This window comes from Aptenodytes patagonicus, chromosome 5 (assembly GCF_965638725.1).
Source record: "Aptenodytes patagonicus chromosome 5, bAptPat1.pri.cur, whole genome shotgun sequence".
In the NCBI taxonomy this organism is placed as follows: domain Eukaryota; kingdom Metazoa; phylum Chordata; class Aves; order Sphenisciformes; family Spheniscidae; genus Aptenodytes; species Aptenodytes patagonicus.
In genome coordinates, this window is record NC_134953.1 from 15,192,213 (window position 1) to 15,214,052 (window position 21,840).

Below are 21,840 nucleotides of genomic sequence, written 5' to 3' on the forward strand. Positions count from 1 at the left end.
AATTCTCCACGAAATAGCGTTAACGATAGATACTACAAAATCTGTTACAGGTCGGTCCTCACTCTTTCCTTTTGAAGATGGCTTCCTAGACGACAGTCATGGTGATCAGTCTTTATCATCGGGTCTCAGCTCTCCAACACGCTGTCAGAATGGTGAAAGAGTGGAACGCTATTCTAGAAAGGTGTTTGTTGGAGGTCTTCCTCCTGACATTGATGAAGGTACTGTGAATAAGTTACATTGGTGAGATGTGGGAATTGGCTTTCATGTAATTACTTTAAAAAGGTCAGATTTTCATAAAAACAAATGTATTTTCCCAGGTATGTCACTTGTAGCGCTTGTGGCATTATTTAAAACAAACAAACACCACCACCCCCTGCAACACCTGAGAATTTACTTGACATTCTTTTGTACTGTAGATCAGAAGAGATGGAGACAGAAATGCCTGCATAGCAGGCCTTCTAATCTGCAATAGCAGCATGTGTTCCCACGTATGTAAAGTGGGAAAGCTGAAAAAGGGAACTTAGTGGGTACTGTCACTCCTCCGTAGTCTTTCCCTGTTCTTTTTAAAAGATGTGGTTGACTTTAAGGACTTTGTTAATACAGTCCTTACCAAAATTAATCGGGCTTTAATTAATCAGCTCTTATATCCAGCATATATGCAGTGTTCAGTTGACAAATGTAGGGCAATTAATATGGTTACAAAATAATAATCAGCTTAGTAGGGATGGTCAGGTTTTTTCTCAGTCTCAATCAGTATCTGCTCTACTTGTGTGTGCCCACACACACCCCGACTCCCAAACCAAAAATATGACAGGTTTTGGTGTATTTTTCTTATTATAGCTGGAATCCACCACTATCTAGCTTCAACTGGCATACAATAGGGAATCTGAGGATGCCTTATAATGAAAAGAGAGGGATCTCCGAATCTGATCTACTAAATTGAAGCTAAACCACGTGCAATTTTAATAAAGAAATAGTATGAGTTGCCAATCTGTGGTTTACAAACAGCTCAAATGCAGTTCTCATGTCACATCATGAGTTGCAGGATTGTTGATACATGGACTGCTGGGTAATCTGAATCCCCAGCTCTAAGAAGAAGCAGGCCAACAGGTACAACCGATGTGAACATTGCTGGGTCACTCAGAATCAAAAATAAATGCCCAGCCTATTCTGTGAGGAAGTAACATGGCCACTTGGGAGCTGTTACCCTCTTCCATGAGAGGTCTGCTCTAGTAACACCTTTTTCCTTCAGCTCCTGAGTTATGCGATATGTGTTTTGTGGCTCTAGTTGCTTGAAAAATCGGATGTGCAGCTCATGGGGTCACATAAACTGGACACATCTCAAACAGCAATCGGAAAATTGGAAAACCACTGCCTTTCTGTTCAAACTTTTCTCCTGATGGATTGTTGCTCTGATCTATCTAGCATCACATTAGACACAATTTTAAACTAATTATTTCTTTAAAGTACATAAATAAATGCATTGAGAAAAAAGATTTTTTTTTTTTTTAAATAACTTAAAATACTTTTTTCTGAAGCATTTGCATGTAAAACAAAATTGTCCTATAGGATAGTTTGAGATGTGTGTTCCACGGTGTTTCTAAACTGATGCTTAAAAATCAAAGAAATAAATCGGTAATTCAAGGCAGATTTCTAGAGGGGACTGAGGAAGGTGAAATCCCCACAGTCGCATGACCTGATGCAGCCTGCTTTCTAGGGCATGCTACAAGGAGTGGCCGTGCTGACATGTAGCTCCTCTGTCAGTCCCATGTGGCTGCATCTGACCCTGCTTTGTGGCTATAATTAGAAATAGACCGCAGCTGAAGCATATTCACTTCTGATAGATCATGTTTGCATTTAATCCTGCTGCAAACTTGCATTAGTGGAATGTAAAATTACTTTTTTAAGCAGCCATGTGTAGCATAGAGGTGAAAGAATATTTAGGCATCCTCTATGTACATTATTGCAGTTTTCACTGTTCTTAATAGGTGTAGAAAATAGTCTGTTTTTTGTTTTGTTTTTTTTTTTAAAGTAAGAATTGTTACCTTACCACTGTCAGTCTTTGGATTCTAAGGTGCCTCATTTGTTTTTTGTAGATGAAATCACTGCCAGCTTTCGTAGGTTTGGACCTCTTGTGGTGGACTGGCCTCACAAAGCTGAAAGCAAGTCGTATTTTCCACCTAAAGGTAATTAGTTTAAAATACATTTATGCAGGCTGTTCTGGTAAAAGGAAACTACGTCTGCAATGTGGCACTCCATTACAAAGAAAAGATTTGACTCTTCATGATGAATTTTCTCTCTTTCAACAAGCATATTTTCAGCAGTTGTCATGACGGAGAAAACACAATTCAGTGACTGAAATGTGGTCCTGTGTGTGTATTTCTTCAGTAAGCCTGGAGTCCTTGAATCATGCCCTAATTTACACTAGGCTTACTTTAGAAGGCAAGTTGCAGAAATTTCCTAGTGCTGATTTTGTTGCAGTTTGCATACTGTAGAAACTATAGGAGTAATAGCTGGAAGTCACTGGTGGATGGCAGTATTTTGTAGAGACGCGTGAGTCCGCTTTGTGTGTTCTGACCCAAGCAGCTGTGGTCCTGCTCAGAACCACAAGGTCTGCATCGGGGTGTGCCGGGTGCTGAACCGCAGCAACGAGCTCTGCTAAAGAGAGGGCAGGCTGGCATCACGCGCCAAGGTCACAGAGCTTCTAGGTTGGAGCTGATTCGGTTCAGGGTGGTTTAGAGTGCGTGCAGGTTGGGCAATTTCATGTCTGTCAGCAAAACACTCTGCAGACCTGTTTTGGTTGAGAAAGAACAGTTTACGGGAAACCTGTTTGGGAGAGTTACTTGGCTAAATCACATTGCTCTTATTGTATCCTAGTCTCTCCTATGAGTTTGTATTATGCTATATACATTCTATTCTCAGTCACACGTGCCTCTTGGATATAGTTTGGGAGTTCACTCATGATCTGAAACAGTAGCATGAAGTTATACATAGAATTTCTGATCTATATGTTAAGATTTTCTGTTCTCACTGACCCTGAAAGTTCTTAATTGCTCATTAAGGCCACTGATTATTTTGGCAGAACAATGGGCTGTTCAGTCAGTGAACTAGCTAATCCTACAATATTTTGATAGATATATTTTGACTGTAAAAAACACACAAATAAAAGCCAATTTAATTTATCTGGAAGCTTAAGTGCTGGAGGTGAGAGAACTCTGTGACAAATGCTTGCCCTGTAAACAGTATTTGGGGCACTTAAAAACAGAACAAAAACCCATACATGCTCCCTCTTTCCCATTCCATTCTCACAACTCAGCCTTGCTGTCACTAGTTATTATGCAACATCTGTTCTTGAATTTAAAAATAACCTAAACAAACAAAAAAACCCAAAACCAGCAACAAAACACCCCAAACCTCCCAAAATCTAATATATTCCTAAGGACAGTTGGTAAAATATGATTTTCCCTTTTTATTTTATATTTAAAGGTCTTTAGGGTCTTCCTGGCTAGTGAATTCTGATTGTACCGTCACTTACAAGTTAAAAAAAAAAAAAAAAAAAAGTAAAACCAGCTTCTCCTTGTCCCTAATATCTCCTAATACTCTCCACTTTTTTTTTTGTGTGTGTGTTCTTATTAATTCAGTAAGTAACTATTCATGGTAGATCAACATGGGACTTCAATTATGATTTTGTTCTGTATCTGACAGTGGACTAGTTATGCCTCGCCAAACTTGTAAAAATGTTTTTGAGTAAGATCTATTTTAGCAGAAGACAAGGGAATGCAGCCTCACTTCTATTTTTGTCATGATTCTAATGTAGGAAACAGCTTTCAAAGCCCCTGCCAGTTGCCCTGAATGTCTGTCTGAAAGTGCTAAACAACACTCAATCCCAACTGTTCCAGATTTATTTATAACTGACTTCTTAGTTATCAATCAGGACTGCAGCATCATACATCCTGCATTCCTGTCTTTGAGATTCACTTACAGTCATGTTAAGCTCGGTAGGTCAAATGTACTTGACTTACTGTGATCCCATATAGGCAGCATCTGCATAGAAGACAGGATGTTATTACCAGGAGTCAAAGGGTAAAGTTTGAATGTGTATTATAATTTTTTTCACAGCTTTTTGGTGTATTTTATATATAAAGAGTACTTTTTTTCCAAAGTTGTTATGCAATCATTGAGAGAAGTACCACAATAAAATGTCTCCACTGCTGTTTTTCATTAGAAGTTCCTTTAGAACTAAAATTGTCTTTTTTATTATTTTTTTTACTTTTTTATTTTAAGTTGTTTTGATGCATTATCAGGCATTTCTTTAAAAAATAGAGTGAAATGAAAAGAGATATTTGAAATTATGCTTGGTACAAAATTCAGTGAACATGACTTACTCAGCTGTCAAATACTCATGAATTCAAATGTTTTCTCCCTTCCTTTTTCTACATATCTTCTCTTCCATGTTGCGTTGCTAGTCTGTAAATTCTCTGACATTTTGAATACGATTCTTTCAAATGGAAAAAATGTGTCCCCCCCTAAAAAAAAGACAAATTAAATTATAGAGGAGGGAATGAGTTGGTTTTTGTGTGCTAGCAATCTCAAAGGAAAACAAGAAAAATGCATTGTTGGAAGGCAGTGGGGATGATGTGGAGGCTAATATTTGTTCACACATTAATAAAGCCTGACCTCCAAGGCTTCTCCCACCTACTTGAATGTGCCCCACTGGCAGTAAAATTGAACCCTGCTCTTTCTGAAAATCAGCCATCACCTCCGGACAGACTTTAGTGTCCTCTTGATGGATAGCCTCTTTCATCACTCCTTCATGTCTGTAAGGTCAGACCAGCGGGCATTGTCTGGACTTACAACAAAGTTCAGTATTTTTTGTTTGTTTGCCTTGATAAGCATTCAGTTACAGGTTTGGAGCAGACAACATCGGTAGTTGATGCCATGGGTCAGCCGAGTTTTACACTGGGGCAGTTTTATATCATGGTTTTCTGTCTTCATAGTTACATCCAGGTGATGACATCCCTCGCAGTCCTAAGTGTATTAATACAGACTTCCAGTATCTACTTGCTGGTATAATTTATTGAATTTGTGGAATGTTTACTATATTGGTGCAATATATGATCTTCCTATAGTTACACTATATTAGGAGCACTTTGTTGATATTCTTAGGACTAGGAACAAAAGGCTGCAGAAACTATTAGCTATGGCTAATCTGATCAAGCATGAAATCTGAAAGCTTAAAATAAAATGTTGCTCACAGTCTAGTGACCACCACCACCCCACCATCCCCCAACAGCTTTATCTAGCTAGTTTAGTGGGCAAGTCAGGCCATAGATGTGTAGTCAGTTCTAGCAAGCCTTGTTAGCTAATTTATTAGTTGGTATGGTTGACTAGCTTAGGTGCAGTGGCATGTAAGCTGTTTTCAGGACTAGCTGGGGTCCAGAAACATTCCTGCAGCACTGAGCTTGAACAAAGAAGGTTTTCCTGGATTTGGCATCCTGAGCAGGATGGTGTCACCACAGGTCCGCTTAGGCATATTACCTCAGATTTAGTGCTGGACCTGATGGACATAAACTGGTTGTGTGTGAAATACGCTGAACTGCAATCTTCAGCATGGTGAGTTACACGAGGCTTATTTCAGTGCAGTGCCAATGTTATGAATTTGGACCTTGTGGGATCGCAGATCAATGCGGATGTGTCTGGACCATATTCCTCAAACACATCTATACTAACTATATTATCCAGGTTTTCCTGTTTTCCCAGATATTCTAGGTTTTCGTTACCCTTACTGAATCTTGCCTGACATCACAGAATACACTGTGAGCACGTGTTTGGGACAGCCATCTGGCTTGGTCAACGGTTGAGTTTTGGTTATTATAATAACAAAACCAAAATCATCTGATAGATCAAATAGCCTTTACAGGATGCATTGGTTGCCAGCGAACTCAATATTTAGGTTGCTGAGAGAAGAGGGTCCGGTGGCACCCAGTTTTTTCACTGAAAGTGTATATTATGCACTTGTGCAAGAGAAGCTGCTAACAGCTGACAATGTGTGTAAGAGGTTGCTATTTCTAGTTCTGAGCATCTGTATTATTGCCTTAACATTTCCTTTTACCCCTCCTATGCATTGTAAAGCTTAGCACCGTGTTTTTATGTTCGTGTCATCCATGAGGTGATTTTAATGCTTTGCTTCTGAATAAAGCCAGTTCATTCCCGTTGCCTGAAAAGTCTTTGGATGACTTCCTTTGGCATCTGTTTGGATATGTTAGTAACGGAACTGGCAAAATTATAAATGCCACGTGTTGGTCTTGGGTAAGCAGATGCCCAGTTCGTAATGTGTTTACTTGGCTTTCACCACAGAGTTTTGGGAATTAAATGTGGTTTGTGGCTAAGTATTTTTTGAGTACCTATGAGATGTTGAGAAATAATGAAATATGCGCTAAGGAATGTTACCAAATGTAGTTACACATTACCATGACACAGTCTATTTCACTCTGGCAAAATCCAGATAATTCATATTTTATTGAAATATAAATTGATGGGTTTTTTAACTTATTTGCTGGTCCGCTGAGTTAAGCAATGCTTATGCTAACTACAGTCATTTTTTTCCTTTTTTTTTGTTAAACAGATGGTGCCAACTGTTTCGAAAACATTCTTTTAGGTTTTTTTAACAGATTGCTAGCTTTAAAACAACTTTTTAAAAAGTCTTTACTGATTTTTTTCTTTGTGATAACTATGATTTTTCTAGCAATCACTAAAAACTGCACAACATATTTTAAAATGACAAAAATTATGCAAAAGTCTTCCTCTGTTTCTTTTCATTTAGGAGGACTGATGTTTGGATAGAGATATAGAGTGAGAAAATGAAGCATGGCAGAGCTTGGAAATAGGATGGGTTTGGAATGGGAGGAATGCTTTGGCTTTACAGTTGATTTAGCTGTGTGGTGCAGCAGTCTGCACCTCTTGTGTTTTCCCTGTTCTTCAGTTAGTTATTCTGTTATTTCATAAAAATAAGCACACGTGTCCCTACTGCTCCACAGGGGACACTAAGGGTGAACAAGATCTCGTGAAGAAGAAAATAGCATATGCAAAGTTGCACAAAGTAGCATTGTGAAGTGATTCTCATGCTTTGCTTTAAAACTGGTGGGACAGACTGTATGAGCCTTCCTGATGATCTCTAAGGTAATGTTAGATGGGAACACTGTTGCTGGTAGTCTTCTGACCTTGATTTCATGGATGAGGACTATTTGCATGGTTAATTCCATTGCCACTGCAGTGGCAACGGTAGCTTCTGCCAGAGGAACAAGAATGAACGGTTGCAAGGAGGAAGTACAGAGTCATAATTCTAATTTCATCAGCCATATTCACGAGAAGGTATCTGGTTTGTCCGAATACAGCAATCTGTTGTACTGAAACTAATTGCTTTGGCTTAAACGATCTAATACCATACCACCAAAGTCCAGCATAAAATGCCTAGCCAATTGTTATATTTTAAAAACTGAAGTCAGAGATCATAATATTTGCTAGAATGGAAACTGACGTTCCTTATTGAGAAATATATTGTATGGCAAATAGTGATGCAAGATCTTTTTTAAACTTTGTTTACGTATGTTCCAACACACACATGCACAATATCAGTCTTTTACCCACTGAAATCTGAGGCCATGTATGTAATTCGTAGTCCCTGTGTCTTCCCACAGCAGGGCAGCATAATCCTCAATCAATGCAATTCACAAAACGCGTGGTAGCAAAATGCAGTACATGCTAATCTGCTCCTCTGTAGCTGTGTAACTTGAGGTTGTTCTTGTATAGAATTTTCTTTTAGGTTTTCGATGACTTTTGTTTAAGCTTCCCTTTGTAAAGCTCTTCACGCTATTTCCTGTGGTGGTGTACTGATAATGATGATTTAAAAATGTTTGTCTTTGAGACTGCTATGCCAGTTATCAAAGAGCATTCAAGGAGCTTGCTTCATATAAGAGAATCTCTGTCCCTAAAACTATGCCATTTGCAATTTTTTTTTTTTTCTAGGGGTAAACAAGAATCTGATGAGGCAAAATATAAAAATATTTTTGAGCAATCAAGCCTAGGCAGAACAAATCTGATTCTGAAGTAGCTTTGCAGAATTATTCTCTCCTAGCTTTCCTGTTGCTTTCAACAAATGCTATTTCCTTTCAGAATTGCTAGGTTGCAAGAGAATTTTTTTTAACCCTGAAGAAACCACAATTTTTTAGCAAGCATTTGTTGACCCTTCTTCAGTCAGCAACTTCTGATGCCTAAGGAATGACCAGGTCTCTTCAGAAGGGGCTCAGCATCCATAGTCTCCACAGGATTTGGTAGTAAAGGTGTTTCTGTCAGTCTTACTAGTTGCTTATGACTACAGTAACCAAATAAGTAAATAAAGGCTATTTATTATGAGAAGAATGTAATGATTGTAGCCAAATATTCCTAATGTAGTTTAGGTTATTACTGAAAACCTTATTTTGAGAGCCAGGACTGTGCAAGTTTAGAAAGGATGGGTAGTGTAGAATTCAAGAATGAAACTTGGGTTTCTGGGTTCTAGTACTAAGTCATAAAGCAGAGTAAATCCAACCCCAGCAGCTTCTGTCTTCCTCATTATTGTAAACCGAATGTTCCTATGAGAAAAATCTTACTTTTCAGAAACCAATTTTTCCCTTTCTGCCTACTTCCCTCTCTTCTTTATTCTCCTTCCGTGGTGTCAGAAAGCTTTTTCCAATCAAGACATGACAAATTTGATGTAATCCCCACAATTACTGGATTGGCTCCTTTTCAGGACTGTTTCTGAGGTGTGGGGTCGGGGTTGGGAGGGGCAGATGTTGGGCTGCAATTACTGATAGTGGCTCTCAGTTATTAGTCTCAATTATTCTTCAGTAAGAATCAATCTTGCAACACTACATGCTTGATAACACTCCGTAAGACATTCTCCTAAGTGGAGTAATCTCTTGTGAGATTTTATGTAATGGGACCAAATCAAATTATTTTCTGCCTATAACACAAAAGAAGGCTCTTGTCCAAATTTAGATCTCTGTCCTATCAATAAATTTATCCCTCATTTATGTTTTTTTTGTGGTGTTTTTTTTTTTGTCATGTTCTCAAGAAATTGTAGTTGACTTTTAGTCTACAGGACACTTGTCTATGTGTAGACTTTTTTTTTCCTTCTTTTTTTTTTCCTTCCTCCAAAGACTTCAAAGTTCTTAAGATATCTCTGATAGGCTGGAGTATATCCTCAACAGATTCTTGGTTACTCACCAGTGTCCTGGCATTTTTGATAGTTCTTTTGTTCAGATAAATAACATTTTTAGGATCAACAGTCAAATCACACTGGATAATACGATGCCTGTGTACTGTAATATGTTACATGTGTACAACAGACAAAGGACTAACTTTTCTGGTTTTTGAAGAAGTAATACGCATTTGGGGCTAATGTGTCATACAGGAAATAAATTCAGTAGCTCTCCATCACCTAGGTTCCTCTTTATTGCTTAAGCAGATTATTTAAGCAGGAAAAGTTCTGTTGCCTCAAAAGTAAGAGTTCAAGGGCTGTGATAGTCCTAGAGTAGCTTTTCCAGTGCATGTTGTTAATATGATAGATTTTACTGTCAGACTTACTTGTTATCCACATGAAAATGAAGGTTTTAGTATTTGGCATCTGAAGATGAATACAAGTCTACAGGTTTTCATGGCTGCACTTCTAATTTGCTAGAGAAACAACTTGTTTTCATGCTCTTCCTCACTAATGTGCTAGTCCCCAGAGTTTCCAGAAAAATATTGTAAAGACAATCCTGTGTGATGTTTTCAATTTCAGCCTGGATGTGCATCTGTCAACCAGCCTTTTTCATATCTGAATCTATTGAAAAGTGGTTTATATAATCGGGGGGTTGACTGCAATTAACCATGTAACTGCATTTTACAGCATTAGTAATAAATTGCTAGAAGAGTTTTGTAGTCATGACTGTTCAGAGGCTGTTCACAAGGTTTTGATAGAGGCAAAATACCTTTTTTACAACACAGAAGTCAATATGGAAGGTTGTTTTGCTGTATTCAAAACCGCATTAAATTCTAGACGACTTCTGTTGGACTGTGTGTTTATTGGAAGAAGACGGGATGTCTCATAACTTGGTCAGCAGTCTTATGGCCAGTATCATCAAAAGGCCTTGAATTTCCCACAGAAAAAGATCAGGTTTCTAAAAGACCTAATTGATTTGTTGGTAGCAATTAAAGGAGGCGTACTTTGGAAGCCTATATCATGGTCTGCAGTCTACGTATCACTTTTCTATTAAGTTGTCTCTAATGCCTCTCAGTTTTGCTTTGACTGATGGGCTAGGTAGTATGTTACATGAGGAGAGATATTCTAGGCCACATCCATTGCTTCCAGCAAAGCCAGTTTTGAAGTTCATATGCATCGCATCTGCACCTACTGATAGAGTTTTTTTCATAAGCCTCCTGACTCTTTAAGAAAAACTAAAGGTCACATGTTGGAGTTGCATAATTTCCTCTTTCCAGAACAAAGTCTTTCCATAAATCATCTAGATGCTTTTCTGTTGGTCATATGCCAGAGGCAGGCTGTTTTCTCTCCCTCACTGCCAGGAAGGGTTAAGATTGCAATGGGATTTCATATATTTTACACAAACTATCTATTTTATTAGACTACATTGAGTTAAGTCACAGTTGATATTTAAGGCTTGTCTCAAGGGGATGCCCAGTTCAGTAGGTTCTGTTTAAATAGCAATTCCAAGCATCCACTTTCTGGACTAACTGTTGCAGTAAATTTGTTTGGGCAGATGCTGAAATAATTGACTAGGATTTTTCAATAAGATTTACCTGTGTATAGTGCCCATATTTTTTTTTTCATTGTTGTGCAGCTGTTACTTGCAGTAAAACTTCTTGAAATTCTGACTTATTTAGACTAAATATACCTCTGACTTAAATGGAAAAGAGACAAATGTTTGGTTAAATGATGCAGTAATCTGAATAATTGATGGTGGCTAAAAAAAAAAATCAAATTTCAGACAAGTTTACTGATGTCGCTTTTTGGACAGAAACAGGAAATCTTAAAGATAGTCCTTATTAAAGGATGCATTCTTCTTTGAGTTTTTCAGGAGTATGTCTTGGGTATTCGGTATTCTGTAGTATGTAGGTAACTGACACCAACTTACATGCAAATTGAGTATTTTTTAATTTATTGGGCAATTAATTTTAATAAAGCTAGACTTGGTTCTGATCACAGGTTTTAAATCTTAATGTTCTTAAAGATTATCTCAAAGAGAAAAGAGGAGCCCTATGAATTTGTCTTCTAATAATCAAAGATGAATCTTACAAATCATCAGCTATCCAAATCAGGGACAGCGTTAAGTTCAAAATTTTAACTGTTTTTAGCTCTTACTTCAGGAGATGCAGATCCTCTTTCAAAGAAAGCTTTGTATTTAGTGAAACAGAAGCACATAGAGCTTGATGACTGACTTCATGACGTTTCCTAAATAAGAACACTGAATCATGCATTTTTAGGGGTGTGCATCTCTTTGTCATTTTTGTGGATGATAAATAAATGTATTAGACTGTGATATATGGTATACTAATTGAGCGTACATGTATATTATACTGCTTATATCAAAGTGAGTCACTGACTAGTGTGATGTGTACATCACAGATGGCCTGCTCAGGAGGTAAAAATACGGTCTGGCATAGATTCCCACTGGATTTGTAGCTACTATGAAATGTCTGTATGGGGAAGAAAATATGAATTCCAATTGAGAAGTCTCTTATTGATGATATATTTAAATAGTGAATGGATATTTAGCTAAAATGAAGTATATTAAGTAATTCTATGTAGCTACTGTTTATACTGAAATTTTGCATAGGATAATGGCTAAAAGACTCCTACACAGACTGAAAAATATGTTCCTTCTTCACTATTGTCACTTCATAGTACACATATGAAAGAAAATGCTGCTAATTGTGATTTGAATGACTGTTAGTTCATAATATCTAGCTAAATTTTCTTTCAAAACCCACAATGATCAAGACACTAAACAAAAGGTTTAAGGTGGCAAAAACAGAGTGGAGAAGTGAAAGCATTACCTGGAATTTGAACACACCTAAGTACAGAAAAAGCTTTCCATCACTTATCTATAGGAAGTAACCAGACGGCTTTTGTCAAATGGAAGCAGTTAAATATTTGTCTGATTCTCATTAACCACTTCTAAAGCCAAGTAGATTTTACTGTGATTTGTGTACCACCCCACCAGTTGAAATACTACTTTCATTAAATGTTGCCTTTTCTTTTGTTTTGTAAATGGAAATATATTAATTGATCTGTAAGTATTACGGGCTCCAGGATAAAAGCAGTCCTTTGAATAGTGATATCAAGGACTTGATAATATTTAGTGCTTTGCTAATAGCTTGTGCTATGTCTTGTTTTGCTAATAATTTATGAAGCACCAAATTCTTCTTTCAAATCATTGAAATAAGTTCAAGGGGATGACTGGGGGTGGTGGAGAGATTCTATACTAGTACTGCAGCATATTCACTGTTTCTGAGGGTCATCTAAAAAATAAGTTGTTCCTTACTTGCGCCCCCCTGATCAGTTGTAATAATTTCATGCATTACAAGCTCATGCTCTCTTTATAAATTCCTATAAGCATTACATTTATAATATTCCATATTCCGTTCCTAAAATCACTGCAATGATGCACACAATTCTACCCCTATGGTAACGATACGGTAATATAAAATTAGTGCAATATCATCTGAATATCTAAATCAGCAACTTATCAAAGGTAATATCCCAAATTATACTTCTGTTCTCTCAAATCAGAGGTTAGGACTGACAATGGGCATTCATTGGGTACTGGAATGAAAGATGCTGTGGATGCCTCTGCCCAAGGCAGCATATATGCCGTTTTCTGACTTCAAAAGCTAGGAGCAGCTGAGAACTGGTGTGTCTCTCAGATGTTTCAGTGCTGTGTTTGGCAGCTTTTATCTACTTTATACCATGCAAATTTTACCTAGTTTTGGGACCTATGATGTATGATTATACTACCTCAGTATAATCAGTAATCTGTTGTATACCAACGGAGGCTATGCAGGGCTGTGCAGTTTTCGTTTAATAAATTGAAAAACAATGTTTTAGAGGATTTGATAAGTCCAATAATTTTTTTTGTAAGATGTACCATTCTGGTCTCCCAGGAAAATGCATACTCTCGCTAATCAGAAACTTCTTTTTTCTGAGAGAGAATTTGTTCTGCAACTATGAGTAGTCAAGTTTTGGAAAAACCTTCCGTTATTAAGGAAGGTTTTTCAAGCTGCATCTTTTCTATATAGTTAACAAAGACAAGAAACTTTAGCAACTAGAACCTGAAAACAATCCATGCGTGAGTGAACATTCAAACCAGTTATTAACCAGCAACGCACCACAGCAGCAATTGACAAATTGACTACTTGATTAAAAGAAGAGAAGTCAAAGCCTAGTACTGAAGCTCTGCATTCTGTCTTAAGAAATGTCTTACAGCTTCAGTCCCTCTCTAGGCACGGTTCAGTCACTGTGAAGCGCAGATTATCTGTCTGCTCACAGGAGAGTTAGAATCATACAAAATCAGGAAATATGTTGCTGGCTTCATCTGTGTAATGTCTGACATTGGGTATCTTCTCTCTTTAAGTTCTTTACTTTGAATTCAGCTCTTGACAACAGTCCCAAGTGTTTTGTGTATCACAGGTCTAGTAAGTGCTGTTTCCTTTCTTCTTTTAAAATAAATTTTAAGAAAAATATATCATTTAAAATGAAATAGATTGTAAACCCCAATATCAAATTTTATTAATTAAAAATAACTGACTTCAGCAAAAAGGTAGCCTGGATTTTTGGACCTTTGCTTTCTTCCCCTGAAAATCTTTGTGTTGAATTTATTTTACCTCATGCTGACAGTATGCATGAAATAGAAGCTGAAATCAAGCAGATGATTTATATTTATCTAGAATTTTTCTGTGTTAATGTTGCTTGCAGTAGAATTGGAAATTGGCTTATTTGCGAAGAAGAGTAACAGGTTTTGTTCAAAGTTGGAAACTGATCTCTTTTCAGCCATCTGTTCAGAGTAAAAGCAGCAGCAACAGACCTGACCCCCTCCAGATGATGACAATGAACTGCCCTGCCCAGAGCGGTCACCATTTCATATTGCCCTTGAAAACTAAAATTGAAAAATTCAATTCTGAATTTGCTTTTTTGATATTTATGAATGTAAATGCATGGTTTTCATGCTGCTGACCCAGTAAACTTCACAAAGATAGCTCTTGCCTCATCAAAAATTTAGTCTTTGTCATATGATTAATTCATGTGACTACTCTTATAACTCCAATAAACCAAATTGTATGTTATAGCCTTTCTTTTATGTTTTTATACCTTTTAATTCTGATTTATAGCTGCTATAGATAATGTTGCAGTCTGAAGTCTGAAGTTTTAAAATGGCTGTGACCTTTGAAAGAGGAGACAACCCTATAAATTTGCTGTTGCAATGTTTTAGACTAGTGTACAACTAAAATGCCAGATAAAAAGCAAGGCTTTAGTACGCTTGTCGAATATTCTTTTAGTTTAAAAAAACAAACTGCATTTCAATGTTTTCTTTTTCAGTACAGGTGGGTAGGTGGGTAGGAGTATTTTTACTACAGGACAAACTGAGATGGTATATGTATGCTGGTTTTTTTCCCCATAAGCAGTGAAAGTCTTGAAGTAGTGATGACTACCAAATCCTGTCTGCTTCTTGACGTGTTTTGGAATTGAAAGGACTTTATAAATCTTTAGCTGTACATATTCACTATGGCATTATCGAAATGTTGTCCTTTCTATTCAGCACTGAAGTGCAGAGGAAACATTGGGGCAGCTCTCCAGTGTCCCAAAAATAATGTATGTCCTCATGGAGCAAGCAGACATTCTGTGGGTGGTTTTTTTCTTTTTTTTTTCCATTTAAATTGAAGATGTGGGGAAAAACTCCCCATAATATTTATGACAACATAGGAGGTTTCTAATTTCTCTGTTATTTGTGATATGGTAAGATCATCAGTAGTAAGGGTTAAATATTAGTTTCCATTCTTTTGGTAATCTCAGTGATGTGGACTATTTAATGGTAAAATTGGAATTATGAATGCATGCAATTCGTTTTACAGAAGCTACTGATACAGGACTTCAGTTTTCATTCAACTCTTCCATATGATATGCTTGATTGCTGACTTTTCTTGATATGCATCCTGCCTTCCATTTAACTATGTACGCTTCATTTAATTGCTCTTTAGATTCAGGATCCAGTTATTTTTCAGTACATACCTTTAATTAAAAACAAATAAAACCTACCCCAAAACCTGTATTTAATGTGGCATATGGGGAATTTCTTACATATCAGACTACTCAGACTTAGTCTGGTACTCATGAAAAACGCGTAAAAATGAATAGGAGTTGTCTTGTAAGATGCTAAACTTCGCATTTCTTATACACCTTTTGTTTTTCAGAGAAAGGAATCAGCCGACAGGGTCGTACACCGCCATTTAAAATTAGACTGACTAAAAGAAATTCATCTTTGCAGCCCTGACTAATACATAGTTTCACTCTTCTGCAGTAGCTAAGTGAGATTACAGCCCTTTCTATTTTGAGGTTTCTTAAGTATTTAAAACCTTTGATGTTTTTTGAAAATCCAGTCATGTCACTGCAATGTTTAAAAGAAAGCCTGCATTTTTTTTAACACCTCGGATTTTTATTTTTCAAAAATGAGTTTAATTTTTAATAGTCATTTCAGCTTTGGATTTAGAAATGTGTTTTATTCATGTTCAAAGCATCTTCTAATAAGATTACTAAGGGTGACTTTGAGCAATGACCCTTTTTCATCACATTAACTGATGTAGAAATTTGGTTCACACTGTTTCTAAATGTTCCTTTGCTGTGGGCTTTTAAAACAATTTTATTCTAGAAGTTCTAGTAAATACAACCGTAATTCAATACAAAACTACTTTTAAAAATCCAGAAAAAAATAAGAAAATGCTATTGATATTTAATGAAAAAATTAACTCTATTTAAATCTACTTTTTTGAGGTAGCCATCTCAACCATCTAAAAATAAACCCAAAGACATGAGACTAGAACATTAACTTTCTTTGCCAGTTTAACTCCATCTTATTTTTTACATAATAATATCAGGTAGATATATATATTGAAATACTTCAGTGAGAGATCTTAGATGGATGGTAGATTTTATTGTAATGTTGGAGCCTATAAAACATCAGAAAAGACACTGTCTAAACTTTAAAGACGGAATGAAAGAAAATGTGCTTCAAAGGTAGTTTAACTTTTTTCAAGTGTAAGTAGTCTTTCCATTTTGCATATGAAATGAATACATGTGACTACCCAAAGACTTTTCTGACTTGCTATGCAGTATGTAAAGAGAAGAGAAAGTCCTTCTCTTCATTGTCTTAGTTCTGCCACCCAACATCAGTGTTATAAAACTGGAAACACATGACCCTTAGAATATGATTTTGATAGCTGATTTTGTAAGTGGGCTGAATTTGGGGAATTACGGATTTGAGGTCAATTACATAGGAGATCAATAGATGATATGCAGACCTCTGACATGGATATTCAAATACTCTTTGACCTTCTATATAATTCTTCATTACAATTTTTTTTTTTATTTGAAAAGTAGCCCTGATTTCAAGAGCCAGAAATAGGTTAATCTTTCCCTATTGGTTATATAACATTTGAATGCCAAAATGCTGGCTTTGTGCCCGAAGATGCAGTTCATGGTTGACGTATTTGAACAGCAATTTATATATTGCTGTTCACAAATGCAAGAACTTATGAATTACTTTTAGTATTCACAAGTTGAGCATAAAATGATAAACTTCAGTTAATATAAAGAGATGGAACTACTTCACAATTAACTGAAATTTCTAAGAAAAACTTCTGATTTAATTCAATCCACTCTAGACTTCATTAAGTGAGATCTGTGCAGCTACTCCATTAGCACCTTTCTCAAATATTCCTGTATCACTAAGTAACTAGAGACTGTTCAGACAACCTTAGCACTCATAACATTAGTAATTAATCACTTACTTAAAGGAGTGTAAAAATTCTAGTATACCAAACTTCTTTCCTACCTTCTCCCATGGGTTACAAAATACAGTCAACGGTTTCATTTCACTCCACCAAACTTTGTGCCTAATGATGGAGCTGTACAAGAAAGGTGTTACCAGGTTTAGAAGAATAAAAGAAAGCTCTTTTTTTTTTTTTTTTTTTAACATCTTTTATTCATGGATGCTCTGAAATGCAGTGAGTCTTTTCCTGGTGAGCCATGAAAGGCATGAAGCTGGATCATCTTCCAACTCAGAAATATTTTGGTCTAGACAAGAAGATAAGTCTTCTCCAATAAACTCTACCAGCTATGGCTTGCTAAGTTGAATGGTGCCTACAAGGCCCATAAGTTAATGTTCTCCCTCACCTGATACACTTAATACACATTCTGCCCTAATAAAGGTTCATGAGTAGTTATTTTCACTTTAATTACATTGAAGAAGGATGGGCAGAACGCATGCATGATGCACTTCTAGCTGAAACTCCCAGTATGATTCCCTGTAACTTGTACCAACATGCCAGTTTTTAACATAAAAGTATGAATATCAAGATTCTGCTATTATGAGAAAGGCAGAATAAGCACCTTAATAAGCTTTCCATCTAGCATGTTGTTTTGAAGAGATCACTGAAGCCTTATTACAAAATGTGCTTTCCGTAATACAGAAAGGTTCCCATCATTAGAGAAGCTATGCCTATGTTGATATTAATTGAAATAGAGATTTTCCAGACTGTCCAGGCTGGCAAAAATGCATTTTCCAGACTATAGCAACATTATACGGTAGTTCCAAGTGTATCTTGCGTTTCAAGTGACAACCTTGTTTCAAGCTTGTGGGACACAGCGTATATGCCAGATTTTCCAGTTTGTACTCAGCAAGGTTAAGTGAAATTAAACCAACTGGACTAAATTATCCTTTCATATGAAAATTGTGTCACTGTTTAGATGTCAGAATGGGACATGTACAAAGGAGCTTAGTTCTTGTACTGCTTTCCATAAAATAATGAATCCTTGAGCTCAAAGTTGAGGAGCTCCTAGGCTGTGCCTCAGAATCTAGGGAAATTAATCTTCTTATCTTCCCTCTGCTGTACCCCTTTAAAAGTTGTAGTGACTTTTCTTACAGCAAAATATGTTGTTGCCTTTTTCCAGTGGATTGCAAAGTGCAATGTTTATTGTCAGCACTACAGTGACGTGTTGTACCAACAGCTGAGGAGGAGCTGGATTGTTTCTGCTCTGCCGAGAAGCCATATATCTGTGTATATACAATATTCAGCTGTGGTCAGGTACCTTGCTATTTTCTGGGTCTTCAAATCTCTCACCTGTTTTACTTTGTGGAATATGAGTCAGGAGCAGTCCCTTGAGCCCTCAAACGTTTAGAACGTTTGGTCAGGTAAGAAGGGATCACTGCTGAAGTTTGTTTGCAACATACTACCACAGCATGCTACCAAGATTCTGCTGTAGAGGAGTAAAATTTTGAAATTCATCAAATCTCTTACTTCTTGGAGAAAACCCGTATGCTTTAAGTCATACGATACCCGTGATACACCGAGAGGAGAATGTGCTGAAGCACACGATGCTGAGGAATTTGAAGCAACTTTCAGCATCTGCTAAATAATTCAAGTTATTTAGATTAATGTTTTTGTTTTGGAAACTGATCATCTTATTAATTCTACCTCACCTACTGTCTTTAAACATGAATTAAGTTTCTTTTAAACTTAGAAGCCCCTATAATTGACCATTCTGAATGTTAGAAGTCAACTGGCCATGCAGTAAAGCTTTTTGGGGATTAGGCTCATCTCTCATTGTGTGTAGTAGAAAAAGGAATAGAAATACGCAGTAGAACAGGATATAATACCTGAAGTAGACATTTTTGAGAATCTCTTCAGGAATGAATACTCTTAGAGTTTTATAAAATTATAGCCAAACTTAGCATTTCAACACAGCTGACAGAAAAAGATAATTAATTACTGTTAATTTACAGATTGGCATGCTGTTTTCTCTTTAAATTGTGGCTGAAGTTATTAAAAATGGTGTTTTGTTCCTATGCAAAAAAATTATTTCATTATAAACTGCATCTAGTGTGAGATAATTCTTTATGCAATGTCAGTTTTGGCATGTGTATTTTCCAATTTCACTTTTTGTACTGGAATCTGAGTTCAGAGTGCATCTCCTGCTGTAGAGTTCTAATCAAATGCAGTGCATCCATGGAAGCATGTATTTGCTTCTATGAACAAGCATAATGAACAGTGGTACTGTGAGCAAGAGGGTAAGTCTTCAGTAATAGCAATGCCTAGCACTTCCCACTGCTCATGTGAAGGAGCTGCACCTTTCTGAATTTAAGGTTTTTGCATCCCTCTGCACTTCTAGAAAATGACTACAAATACCTTTAACTTTGGCAGGTATCTTTCTTGTCCATATCAGCTTCTACATGATCCTTATATTATTTCAACTCCTGTTATTTAATTATTTTTCATTTCAGTGTAATCTTTGTTAATCTTGAGTACCAAGAGTCCTTGAATAATTGGAATAGATGTGCAATCACCAGGTTTTGAAGTAAGGCTGGAAATCATGTCATGCTAGTCTAGACTGCTTGCTTTTCTAGATTAACAGAAGACTGCTGCTGTAAACTGCTTACCTGCCTTTCCTCAGAGGGCCTATAGAGACTCTGTAGCAGGCAGGAGAGTGTGTTACAGTCACAGAGGTCTAGAGAAATGAGGAGGTGTTAACTTACTAAACTTCATGGGAGGTGCTAGCCCCGGGTTAGAAAACTGAATTCTTACTAAATTGGACTGCTCTTGTAATCTAGCAGCCAGAGAAAATCAACAGGTTTGGTTAATTTTAACTGGTTTGGGAAATTATGATCATACCATTTACTGTACCCCCAAACGGCTGTCAACTCCAACTACCACAGATTAAGCCACAATAAACATTTTCCAATTTTCATTTTGAGTTTACGCTAAAGAAATTTCCAATATTTTGCTGGTTTAATATTGTAAAAGTCTGAAATATACAAAATTCTATTTTTTAGAGTTCAAATCTTATGGTCTGGTCAGAAGATAAATCCTAAGTGTTTAAATCTATTTAAGTATATTGTAAACCATTCTTTTGAAGTATGCATAAATGTACTTGTATTCTTATTTGGATTTCATAGTACTGGGATGATCTGCACTGCATCTTCTGGAAATTTGTCTCACAACACATTTAGATAAAATATAAGGCAAGGATTGGGCTGAACCATGAAGTGGGATCAGTTGGCTTTGGAGGTGTAGTTGCCATGGTAGTCTTTTCGAAGTATCTAGTTTTCTTACTGGGGCATTTTGTAAGGCTGAAAAAACTGCTAAACTAAAGATACTTTAATTTGTATAAAGTTTTTGCTCTCATCATTGACTATAATCAGAAGGGGCGGTATGGAGTGAGGAAGATATAACAAGCTCATGGATGGAAAATAAAATTAAACTAAAAATTATAGTGATTGCAAGCTAATTATTTTTGTACTCAGTTAATGTAATTAGTTTTGTAAAGTCTAAAACTAAAATGTTGAAGTGTGTTTATGTCTTTAGGGGACTGTTTTAAGAGTAATATATCTGCTAGAGAGGAAACCGATGTTTTTACTCAAGAAATATTTCACTTTTTATTGGGACTGGTATCTTTAATCTACTCCCAACTCTAGGTATGCAAGTTCCTGGTTTGCTGATGATCAAAACTATTTTGTTTTCTTGGGGAAGTCAGTCTTTCTAGATGTGTTCTGGGCTATAACTATGTTGTTAACGCAAACTTTTTTGGCCTCTGAAAACAAACAGCTGCATAGAATTTAATGTTCTTTGAGGAGTCACACAGGACGAGAGATAGTAGGGTAATTTGGTAGATAATAACTCTAAAGGAAAACACTTCTTCAGTGTCTAAAATTTTTTTTATAAATCAGAGTTGTGTAGTATTTCCTCTAAAAAGGACATGCCAAATACTATTCACTCAATACCCAGTGCAAAATTAGGGTAAGTCACTAGTATATATTAATAGCAAACAGACTGTGTAAAGCTGTATCAAAAGTTGTCATAATTTAAATACGGTATATCATCGTGTAGGTGCTTAGTTTGTGTCAAGAGTCTTAGGTAGAGAAAGTCTAGCAGTCCCTGCTTAAACTCCAGCTGCCTCTAATTGCTGCAGATTTTCTGAAAAGAGGTAGCCTGTAAGACACGTAAGTGCCAAATTATAAAGGTCAAAGCCAACACGTTCACATTCAGTGAGAAAACTGAGTCGTACTGATTATGGAGCAAAAGAGCAATGCATGCTCGATAGAAAGTCCTCTTAACTGGGCAGCTGCATTCAAGTCTAGCAGCCAGTCTTTAGATGGCTTTGCTTAGTGCAGAGTGTGCTGTATTAGTTTCACTTCTAAGGTAGCAAAAGCATGGACTGTTTGGGTCAAATCTTCATTCAAATTTAACAACATTAAGACTGAAGAAAGCTTTCTTGCCAGCTGCATTCAGAAGAGCACTGAATGCCACACACACTTAGTTTTACTGGCTAATTTAAAGTCCTAAAATTCTGAATCACTTGGAGCAATTTTTATGGGACTTTCTTCTTTCTTTCTTTTGAACTGCTTTATTTAAATATAAATAACAGCAGGTCTTTGACTCATAATAAAACACAATGCATGCCATTCTTTTTTGCTTATGCTTATTGTTTTTAGGTGAGTATTTTTTTTCCATAGTTAAGTATGTGAGCATAGAAGT

The 21,840-nt window shown here is 36.5% G+C and overlaps 1 protein-coding gene across 7 annotated transcripts in view; it reads left to right on the top strand.

Moving 5' to 3' along the window:
* The window catches only part of CPEB3 (cytoplasmic polyadenylation element binding protein 3), a 100,617-nt gene that overhangs the window by 65,109 nt on the left and 13,668 nt on the right, over positions 1-21,840 (top strand). For all 7 annotated transcript variants that reach the window (XM_076338795.1, XM_076338792.1, XM_076338793.1 and 4 more), the window contains 2 exons: positions 51-218; positions 2,097-2,186. In XM_076338795.1, coding sequence (XP_076194910.1) covers positions 51-218; positions 2,097-2,186 — 258 coding nt within the window. The remainder of the gene's footprint in view (positions 1-50; positions 219-2,096; positions 2,187-21,840) is intronic.